Source organism: Pristiophorus japonicus, chromosome 15 (assembly GCF_044704955.1).
Source record: "Pristiophorus japonicus isolate sPriJap1 chromosome 15, sPriJap1.hap1, whole genome shotgun sequence".
Classification (NCBI taxonomy): domain Eukaryota; kingdom Metazoa; phylum Chordata; class Chondrichthyes; family Pristiophoridae; genus Pristiophorus; species Pristiophorus japonicus.
Genome location: NC_091991.1, coordinates 71,670,736 through 71,694,263, shown reverse-complemented (window position 1 = coordinate 71,694,263; position 23,528 = coordinate 71,670,736). Strand labels below are relative to the sequence as shown.

Here is a 23,528-nt window from a genome sequence, read left to right as displayed (position 1 = left end):
TGAATGGCGGTGCAGGCTCGAAGGGCCGAATAGCCTACTCCTGCACCTATTTTCTATGTTTCTAAGTGAGACAACTTCTGATTGCTGACCCCCAAATAACTGAACTCTCATTGTTCTGTTCATTGGAAAAATATAGGTTTTACCCCACAAACAATGGGATTTAGAGAGAGAGAGGCCCCAGTGGCCATATTTCATGAATGAGCCTAGACAGCGAGTTTCAGCAAGCTGGTTAACCACAGAGGGCTTCACCAACCAACATCTGCACAGTCACACTTCCCAGATCCAACTACGTAATCCAACAACAATTTCCTTTTTTTTTAAACATTTTTCAACATGACATTTATCATTTTGTAAATAGTTGAAAAGAGCAAGTCTGTATATACAGAATATTGACAAAGTGATTGCAAAAAGCAATTGTATTGATGCATGGTGTCCAGTCTTTGGCAATCAGAACAAAGTTTTTTTTAAACTTTTGTCCTGTGACAGAGAGTTGCCAATCCGACTTTAACTGTGTTTCAGTTCTACAAATTGTGTCCAGATTATTAAAAGGCTGGGAACTAACACGCAAATCTTAATGCGTGTATATAACATTCCTCTGCTGGTTTAACAAATGTGGCAACCCTTTTAAAATAAACAGTTCACACCTCCGTTCGATGAGCAGATGAACCTTAGAAACGTTAAGCATGCAATGGCTGATAGCGTCAACAATAATTTCTCGCCTGCATATTTCCATCTTTAGAATATACGACTTGCATTTATATAGCAGCTTTCACGACCATCGGACGTCCCACATGAAGTACCTGTACTATGTAATCTGCATGAGGCAAAAAGTAAGCGCATCGCATTTTTATTCTTGTTTACTGCAGGAGTTCCGGGATTGCCACTTGATCGAAAGTCCCTGGGATAAAATGACATTGTGAATGTTTGACAGGTGAAATTAAACAGATACATTTCCCGGGGGCGGGGGGTTATTTCCCCACAATCCGTGGGATTTATTCTCCACTCCGATAGCTCCACACAATCGGCACCCTGACACTTCTCCTGGGTTTTTGTTTATATAAACTTCTCCTGCTGCTGGTCGCGAAGGGCCGGGGTTGCTCGGAGCGACAGATGAAGATGAGGAAGGGGATCGTTTCGCACGTTTTAAATAGGGGTGGGGGGGGGGGGAGACTTTACAAAAAATGCGCACAAAAATGGTGCAAAGTGGGGAGAATGTTGCATTTCATGCCTATTGTTGTCAAGCTGCACAGAACAATTTCCAATGTATTAAAATGTTAAACTTGCCAAAACTAGCGGTTTTAAATAGAGGGGGGGGGGGGGCGGAGGGAAGAGATCTTGAGGAGCGGCGAGGGTTATTTAGGGGAAGGAGGGGGAAACTGCATGCATGCAGCTTTAAAATGGCAGCGTCTGAGGTGGGACGTGTTCGGTTGGTGAGTGGAGACGTTACGTCTGCATTTGCTGGTACTGCTGCATACGGCGAGGTTGCTGCTGTTAGGTAACTGGGGCTGGATGTTCAACCAAAGCTCCTAACCTTTGCAGAGGGCAGAGAGAGAGGGGGGAAGAGATGAGCTAGTCCTTAAACCGGTTGCTGTTGCACATTATTTGTTTGTTTTAAAAAAGTGTATTTCTTTGCAAAGAGCAGGCTTTAATTTTAATCTCTCTTTGGAGGGGGGAGGCGCTGTGTGTGTGTGTGTATAGGGGGGGGAACGGATTTGCAAAGCTGCAAGATCATGAACAGCAAGCGACGCGACGCTCAGCGGCTCCTGTCCTCGGAGCGCCCCGGTCAGAGCAGCAAGAAGAGCCGGCTGCCTTCCTCGCCTCCCTCCTCGCCCTTCCCCTCCTCCCGGTTGAAGGATCTGTCCGGTGCTGAAAGCCTCGGCCGCCCCAGCCCTTCGCTGCCCACTTGGATGCGCCTGTATTTCTACGGCATGCACGGCATCACCTTGGACGTGCTGCTGTCCTCGGCGCAGCGCTTCGTCCACACCAGCGACCTGAAGATGCTGGGCTTCTCCTCACCCTACCTGGGTGTCGTGCACTCGCTCGCCCACTTCGCCCTGGAGAAGCTCTACCTGCAGAAGAGGAACTTCCAAGGGCGGCCCCTGGTCTTCCACCTGGTGCTCTACCCCTCGGTGTACGTGGGCCTGCAGACCCTGGTGAGCAGGCTGGTGGCCGGCCCGGCCTCGGGCTCCTCGCTGCTCACCGTGCTGCTCCACTACCTGCTCGCCCTCTACGACTCGCAGCTTTTCCTCAAGCGCTTCCTGCGGCTGCAGTGCCACTGCCCCGAGAGAGGAGGAGGAGGAGGCGGGGGTCACAGCCCGCCGGCCGAGCGCTCCTCCCCGCCCCAGGGGCTGCCCGACTCCCTGCGCTTCGTCTTCTACGGCATGCACGGCTTCCTGGACGAGATCTTCTTCACCGCCGTCTTCAACCTGGTGGAGAAGTCGGACCGCACGCTGCTGGGCCACACGTCGCTCTGGTCCTTCTTCATGTACGGCAGCTGCAGCTTCGTGGTGGAGAAGCTCTACTTCTACCTACACCATCGCCTGGGCTGGCCCACCTGGCGGCGGCTGCCCATTTACATCGTCTTCATCTACACCTGGGAGCTGACCTGGGGACTGGCGCTCCGGCACTACGGCGCCTGCTCCTGGGATTACTCGCACTACCCGCTCAACTTCATGGGCCTCATCACCCTCATGTACTTGCCGGGATGGATCCTGCTCAGCTATTACCAGGACGTCTTGTCTAACGTGTTGCTACGTGTGCACTGTGCCAAGAGCAAAAGCTCCAAAACACTCTTTACCAACGCGAAAAGCAGAACAGCTTGACTGGGACTCCAAGCTTATTTTTAATATATCTGAAACTAATGGAGATTTCAACAGCGATGGGGATATTTTTTAAATATACGATGCAAAGTTACGGTTGGATATTTTAGTTTTGGATAAATCTATGAAGAGAGCGGTCAAATAACGACTCGCAACCTGAATACAGCCCGCTTTGCGGTGGATGCATGCTTTCATTTGTAACAATCTTCAAATTGAAAGAGCTTGGTCATGAGCTGCTATTCACTCACTCACACATACACACTATACTTTGCAAAAGTATACTGGGGTCCCATTTATGACCAAAATATTAAATTCTGAAGAACAAGATTGTCAAGGCTATAGTTCTGCTCTCAATTCGAATGTGCTTGCGGTTTAAACACCACATTAACATAGGTTCAACATCAAGCGTTGCTTGTGATGGCATTGCAAAACTCAAGCTATGCTCGGCCGGTCAATTTTACAAATAGCCATTCATGGGCCTCTGCAGGAAGATCACTGCTAACCTGGCCGCTGCTGAAATTCAAACTCGGTTTGGCAATCACTTACTTCTGGCCATTGAGATTAACGGCTCAATTAAAAAAAAATCAATTTCTATTTTTAAAATTTACCGATCGGTATCTATTCAGTACGAAAGGGCGCTGCACGAGACCTTTTTAAAACCACGTCATTGATTTAATTGGGGGATGAGGCAAAGCTGAGTCCCAACAGGATTTAAATGACTGGTGTGGTACAAACCCGACTGTCACAACTTTATCTGAATTTGACAGTGAATACTGCAATGACTGATTCCTACTCCTGTACTGTAGCATGTGTTGTATGTACTTCGCAGTATTTATAGTTAATCAGCCACATTTAGTGGCCAATGGAATGGACGATTATTTTTTTCAATCAATGAAAGACCCCTCTCTGTGATAAGGGCCACACTTTCACTTTAATATGTTGAATGTTATGATTTGGAATTCCCGTTGGAAGAGCTGTATGTACATTAGTTTTTATTTAATGTTTAATTGTTCTCATTACCTAGACACGAAATTAATTTTATTAAAACACATCAGATGTGGATTGTGAAAATACCTCCTTAAATATATGGATTTGAACTCTGCCCTTGTACTGAAGAACATTCTCATTGTTCCTGCGACTGATATGTTAACCACACAAGTTCAATTTTATTACTGTACTGTTGTGATTTTATTTGAAGTATATATAATTTTGTTCACAACATTGTTTAATAACAGCCATGTGTCACTGCAGTATTGAGTTATTACAATACTTTGTTAAAAATCTCTACAATCTTGGCTTCACCTTTGCATATAGTACAGTACAGAGAATAAAACAAGTACTTACTGGTAAAGACTGTAAACATGCTAAGCTAAGGCCACAGTTTAAATCTGTACACTTGTGTGTCAGGCAGCATAAGCAAAAAGTAATCCATACATTTATTTCATATTTAAAACATTATTATACATAACTGAAATAGTAGTGTGAAGTCTGCATTGTACTGGTGCTGCCATGCTTCTCATTGCAGGAGACTCAGGGCTTACATATTCTGCTGATTTGAGAATTCTAATGGATTAAGTAGAGATTTATGCATTACAAGTGGCAACACTGTTTTGGCATTGTGGCTTGCAATGCTGTATTCCCCTCTCCCTTCCTCTGCCCACATCCAAAGAGTTCAAGTGGGGCAGACACCTTGGCACTGAAGCACACAGGTGAAAAAAGTTACAGGTATCAGAAAAATGTTTTAATTTTAATTCTGAAGTAAAATTTGAGACCAATCTTCTGAAACATGTGGATAACGTCTAAGCCTCACGTACACTATAAATGATCAATACTACCAGTTGTTCTAGTTTAATGCAACATCCTATACGGATTGCTTCACTTTAAAAGTGTGCACACAAGAAATGTAATCTTTGTGACCAATACACATTCACCATAAAGTTTTAAGGTGCCAACAAGAAATGTAATTTTGCTGATCACTGCTGACATAGTTTCAGGATGCTAGTTGCCTGTCCTTGAATTACAAGACGAGGGTTCAAATGACATAAACAACAGTAAGAGTGATTTGTCATTTGAACCCAGAGACTGTATTACCGCATTGTAAATTAACAGCCAACCACTGCTTGCAATGACTGGATAGTGAATGTATGATGTTAAACAACACCGACAGCAGCAGATTCATTCAATGTCATGTTATTCGGTACTGAAAAGCATACCCGATTATTTTGCTCATGAATCTTGTCTAATCCACAGTTCCATAAATTAGTTCATCATATCCAGAATAGGTTTGTTTCTGTTGATTAACAGTTTACCTTTTGTCAGAGCAATCCTGTAAAACATTCAGTTTTTTAGAATTGAAGAATTAAACTACAAGAATCAGGTTTGCAAATCTCATTTAAAAGTATGGGTTTGTCCAGTTATAACAAAACAGCACTTCAGATTCATCTCAATTTTCAATGACATTACGTTTCATTAAGATGTCGTAGAATTTTTAATTTCAGTTGGCAAGTATACACCACACCTTACTACAATGTCTCTATCTCTAGGAAATAAAAAAATGATTTAGTGTACTTACAAAGATCAAATTGCTCCAGTTAGCACCGTTAGTCTGAGGTACCCAGTCATATTACTGTTGTATATAGTATGGAATACTGAGCATCAGAAGGCCAAAACATTTTCCGAATAAAAACTGATTAAGAAAAGGTGCCTACCGATTTTTAAAATATGTTCAACTCTTGGTTAGAATTATACAGCACAGAAAGAGGCCATTCAGCCCATTGTGCCTGTGCCAGTTCTTTGAAAGAACTATCCAATTAGTGCCAACCCCCAAGCTCTGGAAAAATTACATAGAATTTGCAGCACAGCAACAGGCCATTTGGCCCAACTGGTCCATGCCGGTGCTTATGCTCCACATGAGGCTCCTCCAACCCTTTCTCCATCTCTCTCACCAGATGGTGTTTTTATTTAGAAATATTTTGATACCTCAGCTGCCACACAGAACTGTGTATGGGAGTTTATAATGTGGATACTCCAGAAGTTAATAATGTGGATACTCCAGAAGTTATTGCACATTAAACCTAACCATTTCTGAAAAAATATTAATGGTAATTGGAAATTTGAAGAAAATTTGTATATTGCATAATGGGATCACCTATTCCATTCCCTGCAGTCGAACAATGCGAATTACCACACCAATATGGCAGATTAGATTGAATGCTTATGATTCTATTGACTAAAAATGCATTAATATATTGTCAAAAGCCCACATTCCTAAACTGAATACAACTGCGACAGCACAACAGTTGCAATGCAAATTACTAATAGCCAGTTTTTTTTTTTTTTAAATACACCAGACAAGCGATCAGAGCTTATTAGAGCTATGTCTCATTTTTTACCTTTATACGGTTAATATACATGTCTCATTGATAAGGCAATTTAAAATATGGTTCTAAATAGATAACACAATGAGAAAATGTGGGATATGCAGTTCTCCTGCAAAAGCAACATGCAGGTGTCAGAGTCCATGACTGATGAGTAATAAACCCTACATCCTACAGATATATTCAGTTTAAATATCACGTGTTACAACAGAAAGTATTAATAAAATTCAATTTCAATTACAACAGAGCCAGTTATTTTGAAGAGTTGGTGGTGTTTCAGGCATGAAGTTGCTGTTATGCCAAGTAATCAAATCAAGTGTTACTTAATTGCCATGGAAACAAAAAGTTGATTGATCTATTATATAAAATAAGATACACCGTAAATGCATAAAGTATTCTCTTCCCTGTACCTTATAAAATACCACTAGTCCCTAGATTCTGCTTGGGGGATAGGAATTGGCTTCGGACTCTCAAAAAAATTGAATTTTTGTTCTTAACTTCTGCTAGTACTATTTCTATAACAATGCCTCAGCTTTGTAAAATTGTTCAAAAAGACTGTATCCCTTTTAATAAATCGCAACTTTTAAAATAACTGTCTTACTATTTAGGGTACATAAAATAAATGAAAACTACTGTAAAATGTAAAATCACCCTATGCTTTCAAAGTTTATAGTAATGTAACAATTAAGTTGCAAGGTCGATCATTTTTAAAAATTAGATGATAATCGTATTTCACTATTGGGAAAGAAGAATTGGAGGGGTTTGCTCCACTAAATATTTTTTATAACAAACACATTTTAGAATTCCATTTTTAGCACTGGAAAAACTGGAATCAGAAATGCTATGTATGTTTTCAGTAATCTTTTGCATCTCTCATTTTAAAATACAAAACCTCTGTCACTTAGCAAGGGTTAAACTACTGCACTCAGCAGTTCATCAAATGCCAGTTTGGCCAAGTGCCTCGGAGTCAGAATGTTATAAGATTCAAAGCCCACTCCACTTGAGCACATAATCTAGGCCGACACTTAATTGAGGTGCAGTCTTTTGATTGAGAAGTTAAACCGAGGCCCTGCTTGTTCAGGTGGAGATAAAAGGCACGATTATGCAAATTGAAGAGCGAAAGAGTTCTCCTGGTGCCCTGGCCAATATTAATCCCTCAATTAACACCAAAAACAGGTTAAAGGTCTTATATAAATGAAAGTTTTGTTTAATCTTTGCTGAAAGACACCTGCAAGAAGATAGGCTGGACAGAAAAAAATTAAAGGTTTAGAATGTATTCAATTCACTTTTTGCACTGTTGAATAGCTGCTAGTCAAGCACAAGAATCAATGTTTACATTGACAATAAAATTCTTATTTTTTGGGTCATCAGTATACCTATGCTCCTTCAGGTAATTCCATCACAAAAAAAATCACAGGGACTAAGATATAGTGACAAGCAGGTCACATGTGCTCCATACAGTTACCACAAATTAAAGGTTCTTTCAAGACTTCCCAGAGGAAGAAAATACAGGGGTCAAAATGTGAAGTGAAGAGCAGCGTGTCTGTTACTGTAAAAGAACACAGCCGTATCGAATAGACCTTGATTATAGTCTTGTTCGAATGATGTAGTGGAATCTCATCTAAAGACAATGTTGGCATCAAACTGTACTAAAACTTCCTTCTCACTATGTAAAATACCAACTTGGGGCACGCTGTGACCATCAGACTGCACTGGTTTTCAAATAATCGTTGGATGCATTTCTAGTTTGCTCTTATCCTGATGCCACTATGCTACACTTTGAGGTGTCTGATGTTGTCAAGTGTCCCGTATCTATTAAAACATTAATGGTCGGCCTATTTGGTGCTGTTCTCATATTGAGGTCCATGGAATACAAGACAAAACTGGTAATGGTGCACTACACTGACATGCAATAAAATCAATTTCCAGTCTTCCTTCAATGTAATAGCAACTTGTCAGGTTACGTTTATGGCTCACATCTTTATGAATGCAAATAATGTAAAAAAGAGTAAAGAAAATTAAATTAAGAAAAAGCTCGTTGGATTTTCTTGCCACCCTATGGATGTAGATGGTGCTCGGGGGAGGGGATTTGAGAGAGTTATCTTCAGTGTTAGTATTAAAGTGCAATCCATATCGGTGTCAAAATTCCCTACCAATCAACAAAATCCTGCTAGCCTGCTCCTGTCTTCACACTGTCTCAATACGATTATTTTTAAATATTGCAGGAGCACATCTTCACTGGTGTTCAAGCAATCTGTAGTTATTTTCAATAGGTTGGAGCATTTTTGATCGGTAATCTTACATAGAAATACTGCACTATATGAATACATCACATGCAAAATGAAAAACACACAACCAGGATAGCAGCCTGTTAAAAAGGTTATAGGCAGTTATTTTTTTAAAGTTTTTTTTCTTAGAGGCATCATTCAAATAATGAAGCCATGTGTCTGAGGCTTACAGAAATGGTTTATGATTACTCTGCATTATTGTTGAATGGCACAAATAAATTTTTGCTTTAAATGTAAAAAAAAGACCTAAAGTCAGAGGAACACAAAGAAGAAATCTTAGGAGGTCCATATTAACAGGAACTGGGGTTGAAAGACTCAGTCCCAGCTGAGATAGGCTTTGCTCATCCATACTTCTTTCCAACGTACGTAGGATGGGTAGGCTGTTTACAATCTTCTGCAAAGCGAGACCAACCTCAGCAACGCCTCGATTTGGAGTGCTGAATAAGCCACTGTAGTGTAATGTCTGCAAGGACACAATTTAAGATACAGATTACAGCATCTCGTCACTATTCATATTTCATAAATAAGAGGCAAGATAATTGATTACATCCATATCAGGATTACTTTGTCCTTGAAATTCCTCAATATACGCAAGTACTCTAGCCTGAAGGGTTTTAAACGTAATGTACTATGCTTCAAGTGTTTTATTTGTCCAAAGACAAAGCTATTCATGAAAATGGAAGGATTTAGTAAAGTGCTGATGGTGCCTTTCTTTAAAGCAGCATATTTTTCACAATAATTGCAACCATTATAAAATCTAAATAGATAAATGAGGTTGACTTAACAATGGTTGATAGCGAGTCCCCACTCGATGCAGTACTTGGTGAAATTCACACATATGCAAACATGATGAGCAGCTCCTAAACTTGAGCTGTAAATTAAGTATTATACATACTAAACAATGATTCACCTCTACTATTGTATACTCAAGCACTCGTGCACTCAGAAAATGGTTTCATACAATTACGTTTCCATTCTTCAATGCTTGCTCCTTTATGTTGGTTGTAAAGAAAGCAGCAAGCAAATGTCATTTATAATTTAAAAGTGGGAGAAAAGAATAAAAGCCTGCCCGCGGACCGTCCTTTGGAGCTCATCTCGGCTCAGCCCAGAATCAGCAGTATGTAATCTAAAACCAAAGAGTTTGGTCCTAAGCAGATCTGGTATGAATATATATTTCATAATTCCATTGACAAGCAGTCAAATGGAATTAAATAGTTTACAAACAGCCATTTTCTATTTTTTGGCAAATTTTAAATATGAAACATTAATTATCCAGCCTCAGCAACAAAAAAACCCTCCTATTACCACCAATGCTGCAGGGCAAAAGGTCATCAGAAGGATACCTGCAGGAGGATAGATTGGAAATATTTCATGATTAGTGTTTGGAGTATTGTCAGATATTTGCCAGTGTCTGAAGATTTAAGAGATTTTGTCTGCTCCATAAGCAGCTTAATTTTATTTTTTGTAAATTCTAAAACTACCATAAACATGAAAAAGAGCCGCATTAAAAACCCTCAGAAAAGAAGTAGTGGCACAGCACACTGGAGCACTATCATGTGACACTACTGAGTGGGGGAGGGGAACCTCTTGCCTTCCTCTGTTCTGCTGAGTTCTCAATCTATGCCGCATTGCTGTAAGGAGGCAGCGAGCAGAGGCTAGGGATCAAATTGGAGCACGATTTCTCTCCCTCCCCCTACAGCCTGTAATCATGCACTGTGGTTCGCAAACATTTATGTGTGAAGCAAGGGTCACCTGAAAACACGGAGACACTCTGAAGGGCTCCTGTCCTAACTTCCAAGACAGTGTAAGCTACCCGAAGAAAAAAAACTATTCATCTTTTGCAGAAAATAGTCTAGTGTTTTTATTTTACGGCTGGTAGTAAACCATTTAAAATAAGTGAGTCTCGAATCCGGCTGTCCGAAAACCGGAATTGTCCCAAAACTGGACATTTTTGAGGCGGTCAAGATGGCGACATTGGGCAGCGGGGGAACGTGGAAAGAGGTAAAAACCACAAAAAAAACACAGCGCCAGGGGCCGCGGGAATCAGCAGGCAGTGAGGAGCGGAGGGGATCGGTGGGTGGCGAGGAACACCAACAGCAAGGTCCAAAATCCGGAAAATCCAAAAACCGGCACGGTCTCAGTCCCGAAGTTGCCGGATTTTGGACGTTGTACCTGTAATACCGATGAGCTATTGTTTCAGAGTAACAGAAAAGCATGATAAGTTGACTAATACCAAAAAATATATATTGACATACTGGCAAAATATGGATTTTTTTTTGGACACTTAAGGAGCCGCTCGCCCCCAATCACCTCTCCTTTAGACCCAGGGATTGAATAGCTTTGTGAAAACCCTCTGGTTGTTGGCTTAGAGTGGCACTGGCTTATAGTGCTCTTGCTAGCAGTTTATGTTGCTTGGGAGGCAATAGTGATTTCATACACCGAAAGAAATAGCTCTCCATAAAAAGTATTGTTCAAGAAAGAAAAGGAAAAGAAATGTAATGATAAATGAACCTATATAGAGAGAATATGTACATGTTCATGTGTAGTTTCCAGTGTGAAGTGAATCAAAATATCAGGTGACCTTGTCAAAAATCTACTGAAAATCCAATGAAATATCATCGAACAGCTAACGATCATGATGGGGAAATGCAAGGAAGTAGCTAAAGTTCAGAAGATTTTCTATGGGATCAAACAAAAGTAGATTTTATGAGTCAAATAAACCAAAAAGTACTCGGTATACATTTCAGTTCTCATATTTAAAAGGAGGAAAGAAAGAACATAGGAGGCCATTCTTCCCATCGCTTTAAAAAGGCTATCCAATTAGTCTCACTCCCCTGTTCTTTCCCCATAGCCCTGAAAATGATCCCCCTTCAATTAATTATCCAATTCCCTTTTGAAAGTTATTATTGAATTTGCTTCCACCATCCAGTGCATTTCAGATTATAACTCGCTGCACAAATTTTGTTTTCCTCATGTCGCATATGTTTTTTTTGCCAATTATTTTTAATCTGTGACCTCTGGTTACTGACCCTTCTGCCACTGGAAACAGTTTCTCCTTATTTACTCTATCAAAACCATTCATGATTTTGAATACCGCGATCAAATCTCCCATAATCCCCTCTGCTCCAAGAAGAACAACTATCCCAGTTTCTCTAGTCTCACCATGTAACTGAAGTCTTTCTTACCTGGTACCATTCTAGTAAATCTCCTCTCCACCCTCTCCAAGGCCTTGACATCTTTCCTAAAGTGTGGTACCCAGAATTGGCCACAATACTCTAGCTGGGTCTAACCAGTGTTTTATAAAGTTTGAGCATAATTTCCTTGCTTTTGTACTCTATACCTCTATAAATAAAGCCAAGGATCCATTTGCCTTTTTAACAGCCTTCTCAACTTGTCCTGCCACCTTCAAAGACTTGCGTACATACACCCCCAGGTCTCTCTGTTCCATCTGTCTTCACTGAAGAAGGGAATTTAAAACTGTGTCATTTACTTTATATTGCTTCTCCTCATTCTTCAACCAAAATGGATTACTTCACACTTCTCTGATAAATTTTATCTGCCATGTGTCTGCTCATTTCACCAGTCTGTCTATGCCCTCCCGGAGTCTGTTACTATCCTCCTCACTGTTTACTACATTTCTGAGTTTCGTGATATCTGCAAACTTTGAAATTATGCCCTGTATACCCAAGTCCAGGTAATGTAATATATATCAAAAAGAGCAGTGATGCCAACACCAACCCTTAGAGGACATCACAGAACACACCCTTTCAGTCTGAAAAACCGCTCACCACTACTCTCTGCTTTCTGTCCCTTAGCCAACTACGTACACATGCAACCACTGCCCCTTTAATCCCATGGGCTTCAATTTTTCTAACCAATCTATTAAGTGGTACTTTATCAAATGCAATTTGTAAGTCTATATATACATCAACCGCACTAGCCTCATCAACCCTCTCCACTACTTCATCAAATAACAAGTTAGTCAAACATGATCTGGCTTTAATAAATCCATACTGGCTTTCATTTACCAACCCATATTTTTCCAAATGCCAATTAATTTCTTCTGGATTATTGTCTCAAAGTTTCCCCACCACTGCGTTCAGCTCACTGGCCTGTAATTGCTGGGTTTATCCCTCTCCCCTTTTTGGAATGTAACATTTGCAATCCTCCAGTCCTCTGGCACCACTCCCTTTTCCAAGGAGGATTGGAAGATAGTGGCCAGAGCCTCCACAACTTACACCCTTATTTCCCTCAGCAACTTAGGATGCATTCCATCTGGATCAGGTGGCTTTTCTACTTTGAGCACTGCCAATCTTTTAAGTGCCTCCTCTTTATTTATTTTTATCCTATCCAATTTCTCTACTACCTCATCCTTTACTGTGACATTGGCAGCATCCTCTTCTTTAATGAAGGCAGATGCAAAGTACTTATTTAGTACCTCAGTCATGCCCACTGCCTCCACAAGATGATCTTTTTGGTCCCTAATCGCCACGCCCTTTGACTATTCTTTTACTATTTATGTTTATAAAAGACTTTTGGGTTCCCGTTTAATCTATTCTCAAAAACTCTCTTTCAGTTCTCCTCTATTCTTTTATTTATTCAGCTTGGTTCTCTAAATGATATTCATCATAAACTTCTACTTTCTGTTCCATTTAATTACTATACCTTTAGTCATCCAGGGAGCTCTAGCTGTGCATGCCCTTCCTTTCTCCCGGTGGGAACCATTTCCTCTTTGAAGGATTTGCTGTCGTACAACTTTACTGTTGCACTTGTCAATCTTTGACTCCAATCCACCTGGGCCAGATCCCTCTCAACTCACTGAAATTAGCTCTTTCAGTCTCGAGTATTTTCAAATTTGATTTTTCCTTGACCTTTCTATAACTACTCTAAACCTAATGACATTGTGATCACTTTTTCCCCCAAACGTGTCCCCCACTGAAAGCTGCTCCACTTGCCCCATTTTATTCCCCCAGAACTAGCTCCAGCACTGCTTCCTTTCTCGTTGGGCTGGAAACATACTGATCAAGAAAGTTTTCAAACAAATTTTTAGGAATTCTTCCCCTCTTTGCCCTTTACACTTATTTTCCCAGTAGGATAATTGAAGTCCCCCATTATCACTACGCTAATGTTCTTGCATCTTTCTGCAATTTGCCTCTATCTCTTTCCACTATTTTGTGGACTATAGAACACACCCAGTAGTGAAATAGCTCCTTTATTGTTCCTTAATTCTGACCAAATAGATTCTGACTTTGAACCTTCAAATACATCATCCTTAGCTACTGCTGTAACAGTATCTGTGATCAATACTGCCAAATTAGTTTAAACCTTCCTCCACAGCACTAGTTAATCTACCCAAGAGAACATTCATCCTAGCTCTGTTGAGGTGCAACCCATCCATCTTGTACAGGTCTTTCCTGCCTCAGAATTGGCCCCAATGCCCCAGGAATCTGAAGTCCTCCCTCCTGCACCATTATCCAGCCACACATTAACTTGTCTTATCTTACTGCTCCTATACTCAGGAGCATGTGGCACTGGGAGTAATTCAGAGATGACTACCTTTGAGATCCTGAAACACTGCTTGTAGGACCTCAACCCTTTTCCAACCTACGTCATTAGTTCCAACATGGACCACAACTTCCACCGGTCCCTTCTCCCAATGATGTCCTTTACCCTGGCACCAGGGAATAAATACACCATGCGAGAAATGCCCGTCTATTCTCCTGATTATCGAATTTGCTACGGAAACTGCATTTTTACACTTAACGGAGCTCCCCCCGCCCATGCAGTCATCTGCCCCACAGTGCCGTGGATGTGCTCTAGACTGCAGTCGCTTGAGGTGTCGTCACCCTCACTGGTATTCAGTATTGAAAACTGGTTTGAGAGTGCCACTCTCCCGGAGGATTTTTTCTGTACTGCCTGCCTCTTCCTAACCTGCCAGATAGCCACCCATTTACTACCCTCCTGAACTCTCTGATGCTGCAGGGTGACTACCTCCTGGACAGTGAGATCCAGGAAATTCTCAGCCTCCCATATGCCCTCCAGTGACTCCAGCCCCTCCTCAAGCTCAGAAATCCTATGCTTGAGTTCGAGTAACTCTGAGGCACTTGCTGCATACGTGGTTATGCATGACATCATGGAGCATCCTGGAATTCCCATATGGCACAAGAATTTCAGGCAACAGATCTTAGCTGTCTCATCATATATGTGTGTATTTATAGTGTGTATGTATATCTTATGTTATATATAGGTTTTTGTTTAATATCCCATTAACTCCCATTATTTATGTATACCAGTTTTATTTAATGCATTTCTGATCTCTTTATTCCTCTTAGCTAATTTTAATTCAATTCCCTTGGATCTAATTAATTACAGATTATTTATTTATATATTTACTGGTGCTCCTTGGTTTAAATTACTTAGTGCCTCCTTCCCCCTCTGCATCTACTTATCACTTTCATCAAATTCCTCTTTTAAAAAAAATCCTCACTCCGTTTTCAATTCACTCTGTTTAGCAAATGCACCCAACTCTTGTCCTCACCAAGCTCCATGCTCAAAGCTCTGGATGCTTAGGAATGGATTGTTTTGTTATGTAATAACCCACAATCAGCAAATGAATGATCAGATAATCTGGGGCGGGGAGTTGTTTTGGCGATGCTGGATGAACGAGGAATGTTGACCAGGACATTGGGAGAATTCCCTGTTCTTCTTCGAATAGTGCCATTGGATCTTTTACACCTACCCAAGCAGCTGGACAGGAGACAGGACCTCAGTTTAATGTCTCATCTGAACGACAGCACAATGACAATGAAAGACTAAGCAGTTCATATAGATTATGTGGTCAAATCCACAGTGAGATTGAACCCATAAACCTTCTGACTCGGGCAAGAATCCCAGCAACCGAACCAAGCTGACATTTAAACTTTAGCTATGAAAGCAGCACACTTTGGACTGGCAAGGTGCAGAGAAAATCTGAAAGGATCACCATCAGAAATGTGTTTATTGATCAGCACCTAATAGAGTGCTGAAACTAAACTCAGAATTGAGATTTTAAAACATTCAGAGGTAGAAATTTGTCTTGGGCAGCAGCGGATAATGGGCGGGATTACATTGGCCCCATGTTATATGCCCCGCCCGATACTGAAGTGAATGGAATTGGAATATTGGGCAGGGTGTAGAATGGGCAGCCCATGCAATACTGTCCGTTTTGCCCTACCGTTCAAGTTGAATTTCTGCCTCTTAGTGTTAAATAAATTCTGCAAAATGCAACTTAAAAAATAGCACAAATTGTGTCAACAAATATGAAAAAAGGGGGAAAAAAAAAAAAGTGTTATAATTTGTTGTAGATCGTTGATCACAGTACAACTAAGATCAGGGATCCTGTTGTCCCACTGAATAATATTCTTGTGACACTCGGACTTAACTTTGTAAATGAAAGATTACAATTAGATCACAGCTCTGTACATTGTTTTTTTTAAAACTCCAACAGTAAATATCAAAAATCAATAATTTCATTTTAAAATTAACTAGGCAAAGGTCTTGCCAACCCCTCTGCCACTCCCAATTATTTCCCATGCTTTCCTTTAATTGGTAACTGTTGCTAGGGCACACTTCAATTGGTGCTGGCTGCCTCCTGATATTTCACCAAAATGGCCATTCTTCATATGCAAGTCTAGATAGCAAGTGTTAGTCAGGCTAGGCAACTATGTCTAGCTCAATACTACGCTAACCTAATGTGCACAAAAGCACATTCTGGCATCCAATTGCTGCCATGGATGAGATTGCCTAACTGAGGACAAACCTAGAATTGAATCTTTCTGGTATGAGTAGCTCAGAAACATATCATGGTGTACATCTAACACGATATCAGGCAAGCTGCAAGACCGTTTCACACCTATGTTTCTAGTGATACACACAACCACACTTCACTTTGCATGCTCTTAAGTCCAAACTGTAAACTTTCACTGTATGCTTCAGTGACATTTTAGAATCTGCATACTACAAATTAAGATACAATGCTATAAATCTATTTATAAAAACAGAAAGTGTTGGAAATATTCAGCAGGTCAGGATGCATCTGTGGAGTGAGAAACAGAGTTAATGTTTCAGGTCGATGACCCTTTGTCAGAACTGGAAAGAGTTAGAGGTGTAACAGGTTTTTAAACAAATGTAGGGGCAGGGAAAGGGGGGAGGGGAGGAAAGAACAAAAGGGAAGGTCTATGATAGGATGGAAGGCAGAAGAGATTAAAGGGATGATGGTGCAAGGCAAAAGGAAATGGTAATGGGATAAGTTAAGAAACAAAAGATGAGTCTAGATAGGGTGTAAATGGAAATGGCAGAATCATCAACAGCTGCCGTGGGAAAGAGAGAAGAAAAAAAATAGGGACAGGGGTTATGGTCTGAAATTGTTGAACTCGATGTTGAGTCCAGAAGGCTGCAAAGTGCCTAAACGAAAGATGAGGTGCTGTTCCTCGAGCTAACATTGAACTTCATTGGAACAGTGCAAGAGGCCGAGGGCGGAGAAATCAGAGTAGGAGTGGAGCGGACAATTAAAGTGACAGGAGACCTGAGTATTTCCAGCACTTTCTGTTTTTATTTCAGATTTCCAGCATCTGCAGTATTTTGCTTTTATGCTATAAATCTATTAATGCGTTTCGGCATTGATTTAGCCCTTTATCATGTAGTTTGGTCTTTATAATATTGCAGTTCACTAAACTAGAGTTCTGTTTTTGTATGTCATTCACCATAGCTGTCATATTTTATATTTTCCCTCTTTCCGATTAAATGCAATAACTCGGCAAAACATTTCCAGCCCATTATGAACATATTCATTCAGATCACTGAAATGCAACCTCTTGTTCACTGCTCTTTCGTGCACTTTGCCATTGGTCGCCTAGGGGGATTGCGTTGCTGCTACAAAGGGAAAATGCAGGGGGGGGCAGAGAGCTGCACAGAAGAGGCCTTCTCACTTTGCTGAGGCTGCACAAACATTGTGGGCTTCAGCCCAAGTCAATTAATACCATCATCTGAGACCGTACAATGCTTCCATTTAATTAGTTTACTTCTATGATGAATTCATGTCTCCAGGCACTGTACACAGAAAGCCTTCATGCCCTGTTGAATTTTTGGACAGCTTTATTTTTGGGTGGAGGGGTATATTGAAAGAAGAAAGATACAGAAGAACATGGCATCTTTAATTTGCAGGATTATGTGCAGCTATTTCTCTTCCGAAATGGCAGCATGAGATTTAAAATCAATATTTATAAAAGGTACCACAATTTTCTAATTCACAACAATGAATGTAATTTCACTCTGGTGTGCAAGAAATTGCCCATATTATTGCCATTAACTTCAGTGCCAATATAAATTCTACCCGACAGTAGCTGGCTTTGAGAAAAGAGTAAAGTGAGAAAGTAGGACAACAGAAGGAAAAAAAATAGAATAATACAGCAGCAATTTTTCATCAGCATGTTATGCTCCATATAAGTTTTGAAACATATTTCTTTTGTTTTGTTTTTCCTTTGCTATGCTAAGGAGGGGGTGGAACAGTATAATGACCACGTGCTTCTGTATGAGAGAAAAAAGGACTACTCTCATATTTCCTAGCTGGCAGCTATATTGCTGCTTCCCCAGTGCCCCAGCCTCAGTCAGGAAAAAAGCATGACACAGGAGTTTAGAAAGGAGAGGGGGAAAAAATGGCCCCATGCAGCGCACCATTGCTCACGCAGAAGATGAGAAAGAAACGTTACTGTGCTAATGTAACTGTTTAACCAGATGCTGGGAGGCACATGTAATCCTTTGACAACTCATCCATTAGTTTTCTCTTTCTCCCTTTAGGTTCTGTTCAATCCCTCCTCAGACGACATGAGGAAAACCTTTTTTTACATGAGTGGTTCGGATTTGGAATGCACCACCTGATCGGGTGGTAGGAACAGATTCAATAGTAGCCTTCAATAGGATAAATACTTGGAGAAAAAAAATCGCAGTGATATAGGGAAAGAGCAGAGGGAGTGGGACTAACTGGATTGCTCTTCGAAAGAGCTGATGCAGACTCGATGGGCCGAATGGCCTCTTTCTGTGTTGTATGATTCTATAAGACACCACAGCTAAAGTGGAGAGTTATGGGTACATGCCTGCATCTCACAAGCGTGCAGTGCCACAAAGGCTTTCAAGTATGAAATATATTTTGAATGCTCATTTATCAATGTTTTAATTGGAGTGTATTCAATTATGATAACCTCTTGATTGACTACTGTCTGTTCAAAGAGGTTAATAAAAACATTTGTCGATACAATCATGCTACAGGGAAATATGTGCACATATTACAACAAATGGTACTTGTTGGTGCAAGATGGGAAGGATAATACTTTCTCCATTTAATTTTCCTCATTAAAATGTAACATTTAGAGACAAACATGAGGATAATATTGTATTTCATGTTTACTGTTAGCAGAATTGCTAATTATTAAAATATGAAACAGAATAAGACCTATTCATTGTATTATATACTCAATTAAAAAAAATATTTATACTTAACCACTTCTATTAGTTGGCATTTCATTTGAAAATGCAATGGCATTGAGCAGTAACAACTTGCATTTATATAGCATCTTTAATGTAGAAAAACCTCAACAAGCTACACAGAGGCGTAACCAAATAAAAATGGCACCGAACCAAAGAAGGAGATATTATAAAGGGTGACCAAAAGGTCTTCCAAAGAGATGGGTGCTTCAGAGAGTCTAAAAGGAGAGGGAGGTGGAAAGGTTTAGGAAGGGAACTACAGTGTGTAGCACCGAGACAGCTGAAGACATGGCTGTCAATGGTGGGGTGATGGGAAGAGGCCCGAATCGGAAGAATGGAGAGTTGGACAAGGGGACTCTGGAGAGAGTTAGAGATAGGGAGAGGCAAGTTTTTAAAAATAAGAGGTTAATAATCTTAAATTGGAGACTTTGGGGGACCAAGATCTAATGTAGGTCAGCAAGGACAGTGGTGATAGGATAGGTGTACCAATGTCAGTGTTCTCAGGCCAACATCCCCAGCATCGAAGCATTGACCATGCTCAATCAGCTCCGATGGGCAGGCCATGTAGTCCGCATGCCAGATACAAGACTCCCGAATCAGACACTCTACTCTGAGCTCTGTCACGTCAAGCGAGCCCCATGAGTACAGAGAAAACGCTTCAAGGACATCCTCAAAGCCTCCTTGAAAAAATTTAACATCCCCAAAGTGGAGAAGAAGCATTCGGGAAGGCGTCAAACACTTTTGAGTCTCTTCGTCGGGAGCACACGGAAGTCAAGTCAAGCGGAAGGAGCGTACCACAAACCAAGCACCCCACCCACCCATCCTTTCAACCACCACCTGCCCCACCTGTAACAGAGACAATAGTTCCCGCATTGGACTCTTCAGCTATCTTAGACCTCACGTTAGTGTGGAAGCAAGTCATCCTCGACTCCGAGGGACTGCCTAAGGAGATAACCTGGTGCGGACTAGGTTATGGGCAGGAAAGTTTTGGATAAGCACAAGTTTACAGAGTATGGATGATGGGAGGCTAGCTAAGGAGAGCATTAGAATAGTGTGGCCTGAAGGTGACAAAGGCGTGGATCCTGATTTCAGTATGGATGGGTTGAGGCAGAGGCGGAGGTGGAGGTGGGCGATGTTACAAAGATGGAAGCAGGCAATTTTTGTGATAGCGAATACATGGGGGGGGAGCAGCTCAGCTTGGGATCAAATAGGATGCCAAGACTGTAAACAGCCAGAGATAAAAAGCCAGGGAGCAGGATGAAATCGGTGGCAACGGTGTCGAGCTTGGGATGGGAACCAAAGATAATATCTTCAGTTTTCCCAATGATTAACTGGAAGAAATTGCAGCTCATCCTCAACTGTATATCGGACAAGCAGTCTGACAGCACAGAGGCAATGGAGGAGTCAAGAGAGGTGGTGGAGAGATAGAACTGGGTGTCATCAGTGTACATGTGGAAGTTGACCATGTCTGTGAATGATGTTGACAGAGGGTAACATATAGATCAGGAATAGCGGGGCAAAGATAGCTCATTAGGGACTGTGGAGGTAATGGCGCTCATGTGGCAAGAGAAGCTCTGACTACAATCGATTAGGTAATAGTGGAACCAAATGACGGTAATTTCACTGAGCTGGACGATTGGAAAAAAGATGTTGACGGAGGAGGGTGTGGTCGAGCATGTCAAAGGTTGCAGAGAGGTTGAAGAGGACAAGGAGAGATAATGCACCATGGTCACAGTCACAGAGGATTTCATTTGTGACTTCTGTTAGGGACATTTTGGTGCTGTGGTAGAGGCAGAAACCTGATTGGGGAGTTTCAAACATGGAGTTGCAGAAAGATGGGCGCGGATTTAGGAGGCGACAACACGTTCAAGAATTTTAGAGAGGAAAGAGCAGTTGGAGATGAAGTGGTAGTTTTGCAAGGACAGAGGAATTAAGGGTGGGCTTTTTGAGCAGGTGGTTAATGACGACAGCCAGGAGGTGGAGAATAGTAGCTGAGGAGATGGAACCATTTACAATGTCAGCTAGCGTGGATGCCAAGAAGGAAGTGCTGGCCAGCAATTTAGTGGGAATGGGATCAAGGGAGCAGGAGGTGGTTCTCATGCACAAAATGTATATCTGAGATGACATTAAGGAAGATAGCAGAGAAAGTAGGGCAGACGTGGGTTCCAGCTAGGGCAGAGGGGAGAGAGCCTGGGAGAGGCTTGGCTTAGTGGGCAAGGGGAAGGGAGGGGGGGGGGGGTTAGCTGAACGAATAGTCACAATCTTAGAGACAAAGTAGTTCATGAGCTCCTCACACTTGTAGGTGAGCATGGAGGGAGCAGGGAAAAGGGGTTTAAGGAGATAATATTGAAGAAATGAAGCCGGTATTAGTTTTGCTCTCCAGAATGATCCAGGAGTAGTGGACAGTGTTGGCAGAGCAGTGCGGCCCAAAACCACCCAGAATGAATGTTTCTCTCAGGGTAATCGGTATTGTATCTGAGAGAGCATTATACTACATAGAGCTGTCTATGGTGCTGAAGTTTTCATTCTATGCCCAATATAGGTATAGAACTGGATGCACTTACCTATGTTATCTTTCTCTTTGCAGGACACTGAATAACAACAGATTTCTCGATCCTGGATCGCAGATAGGTTCCTATAGAATAAAGATATACAGAACACAGTACATTATTTTGTGACACAAAAATCCAAGAAAATGTATTTCAATATTAACTATCATTTTCTACTTCACACTACTGCTATTGATTCCATCAAGTTTATTTTGAGAAGGAACTGTGCAGGCTGTTACTATGGATACTGTGGTCTAGATTTTCTCGTGGAGTTATGGTCTCGGAGTGGGAATTTCTTCAGGACCCGTTCCGTGCTCATCCACTGCTTCTGACATACAATTCACCCACCCTAATATGGACAGGCAATTTGTTATTAAATTCAAATGAGGAGAATTTGTCATCTGACTTATTCCCGACATTTACATTTTAGTAATGCTGGGCATTAAGTATGGCCATGTGTTCCTGATCATAAGTCTTTTAAACTTTTACGGATAATTGACTGCACAGGGCAAGGCTATTATAATTTGTTAAAATATCTTCCTGTGCCCAACCCTGGAAGCTGCCAGCCATTCTGCATCGTGGCAAGTGCCCGAGACTTTATCATAACCAACCTCGGTCTATTCTGTGGTAGGCTTGCCGACAGGGCTGTATATAGTGACACCACTATTCCCGGCAGGAATGGAGATGATTGAGTAGTTCCCCTGACAATCAAGCCTGGAGACCACACTGTTGTAAGTGACTGGGATTGATTTTACGCACACAACTTATATTATGTAACTATCCTCCACTCACTGGATTTTGTTGTAGAAATCACCCTGTTTTTAAATCGGGACACGTTAGTGTAGTTTTGGTCACGAGTTCTGCTTACTGTAGTTCGTAGAGACTCTTTTTAATTAGACTCTGTAGACTTTGTTGTAGTGCACTGGTTAAATGGCCTCGGTTTGTTGAGTATAGATTTTGTTTGCTGTAAAACAGACTGTTTGCTGCGAGTCCTGCCGTAAATCCCGCCCTGTCTACAACTCATTGGCCACAACAGAGGCTAGGGAGCCTGCCTAAAAGATGCAACATAGCTTGACCTCCCCCCCCCCCCCCCCACCGCCCCCCCCAAAAAAAAATCAGCAGGGGTCTAGGATGGGTGGAACTCCCACTCCCACCATTCTGGCAAAATGGAAAATCCCAGCTTGTGTAAGATTATTGTACATATGTTGCTATCCAAATCTAAAGCCTTTAGCACTACTTTTACCACACACCAATACATCCAAGAAAACACAATGGCTTACATTTTTTCAATCAGCTGTTTCTCATCCAAGGCATTCGGAAGGTCTCTCTTGTTTCCCAAGACTAAGACCTATAAAAACAAAAACCCAAAGTGATTATTTGAATGGAGAACTTTCTGCACAGTCTGTAAAGTATTGCTGGTTTTCCTTTCCACAGAGACTGTGCTGATTTAGGTGGTCAAACCCTTCTTTATGCACAAACTGTTTTGTAATTATAATAATTCCTGTATTATTCAGGTGAATGTGTAGAACCGTAAAAGCAAGTATGCAGTGCAGGTTGTACTCAAGAAAGAGAGAATGGCACTTAGAGTATAAAAACTGGGAGACAACTTATTCCCTGGAATTTATGATTATTTACACTGCCCCTAAAATAAAATTTTATGATCCTTTTGCTGGATCTGAAACTAGGAGTTCATTCAGTATCTCACTGTCAGTCAACACAAAATAGAACAGCTGGCGCAGTCATGTTGATCTAGCCAAAGATATGTTTAATGATGGACACATATCTTAAACATTAAACATGCCAGAGAGAGGAGAAAGTGGGTGGCACAATGCACTGAACACTGTCTTTCGACTCTGGGCTCAGCAAGAAAAAGAATCTCTTTGCTTTGCCACTGATGTGTCCTTCATGAGGCCAGCAGTCGCAGACAGTATGGGCCATAGCACAATTCTGTCGATAAGTTTTAACAATGGTTGGAGT

The 23,528-nt window shown here is 41.3% G+C and overlaps 2 protein-coding genes across 2 annotated transcripts in view; one reads left to right on the top strand and one right to left on the bottom strand.

The window, feature by feature from the left end:
• Nucleotides 1–1,730: 1,730 nt before the first annotated feature.
• tmem229a (transmembrane protein 229A) lies at nt 1,731–2,822 on the top strand. The gene has a single exon (XM_070901718.1). The coding sequence runs from the start codon at nt 1,731–1,733 to the stop codon at nt 2,820–2,822; it is 1,092 nt and encodes a 363-aa protein (XP_070757819.1).
• A 1,161-nt stretch (nt 2,823–3,983) lies between these two features.
• LOC139280847 (ADP-ribosylation factor-like protein 8B-A) overlaps nt 3,984–23,528 on the bottom strand; it is a 121,223-nt gene continuing 101,678 nt past the window's right edge. Inside the window, exons 5-7 of the mRNA XM_070900595.1 lie at nt 22,832–22,899; nt 21,567–21,637; nt 3,984–8,947 (exon numbers count right to left, since the gene is read on the bottom strand). Of these exons, the coding sequence (XP_070756696.1) occupies nt 8,898–8,947; nt 21,567–21,637; nt 22,832–22,899 (189 nt within the window). The 3' untranslated portion in view covers nt 3,984–8,897. The remainder of the gene's footprint in view (nt 8,948–21,566; nt 21,638–22,831; nt 22,900–23,528) is intronic.

Coding starts and splice junctions, on each gene's coding strand:
- tmem229a (XM_070901718.1), top strand. CDS start 1,731: ATGAACAGCAAGCGACGCGACGCTCAGCGGCTCCTGTCCTCGGAGCGC.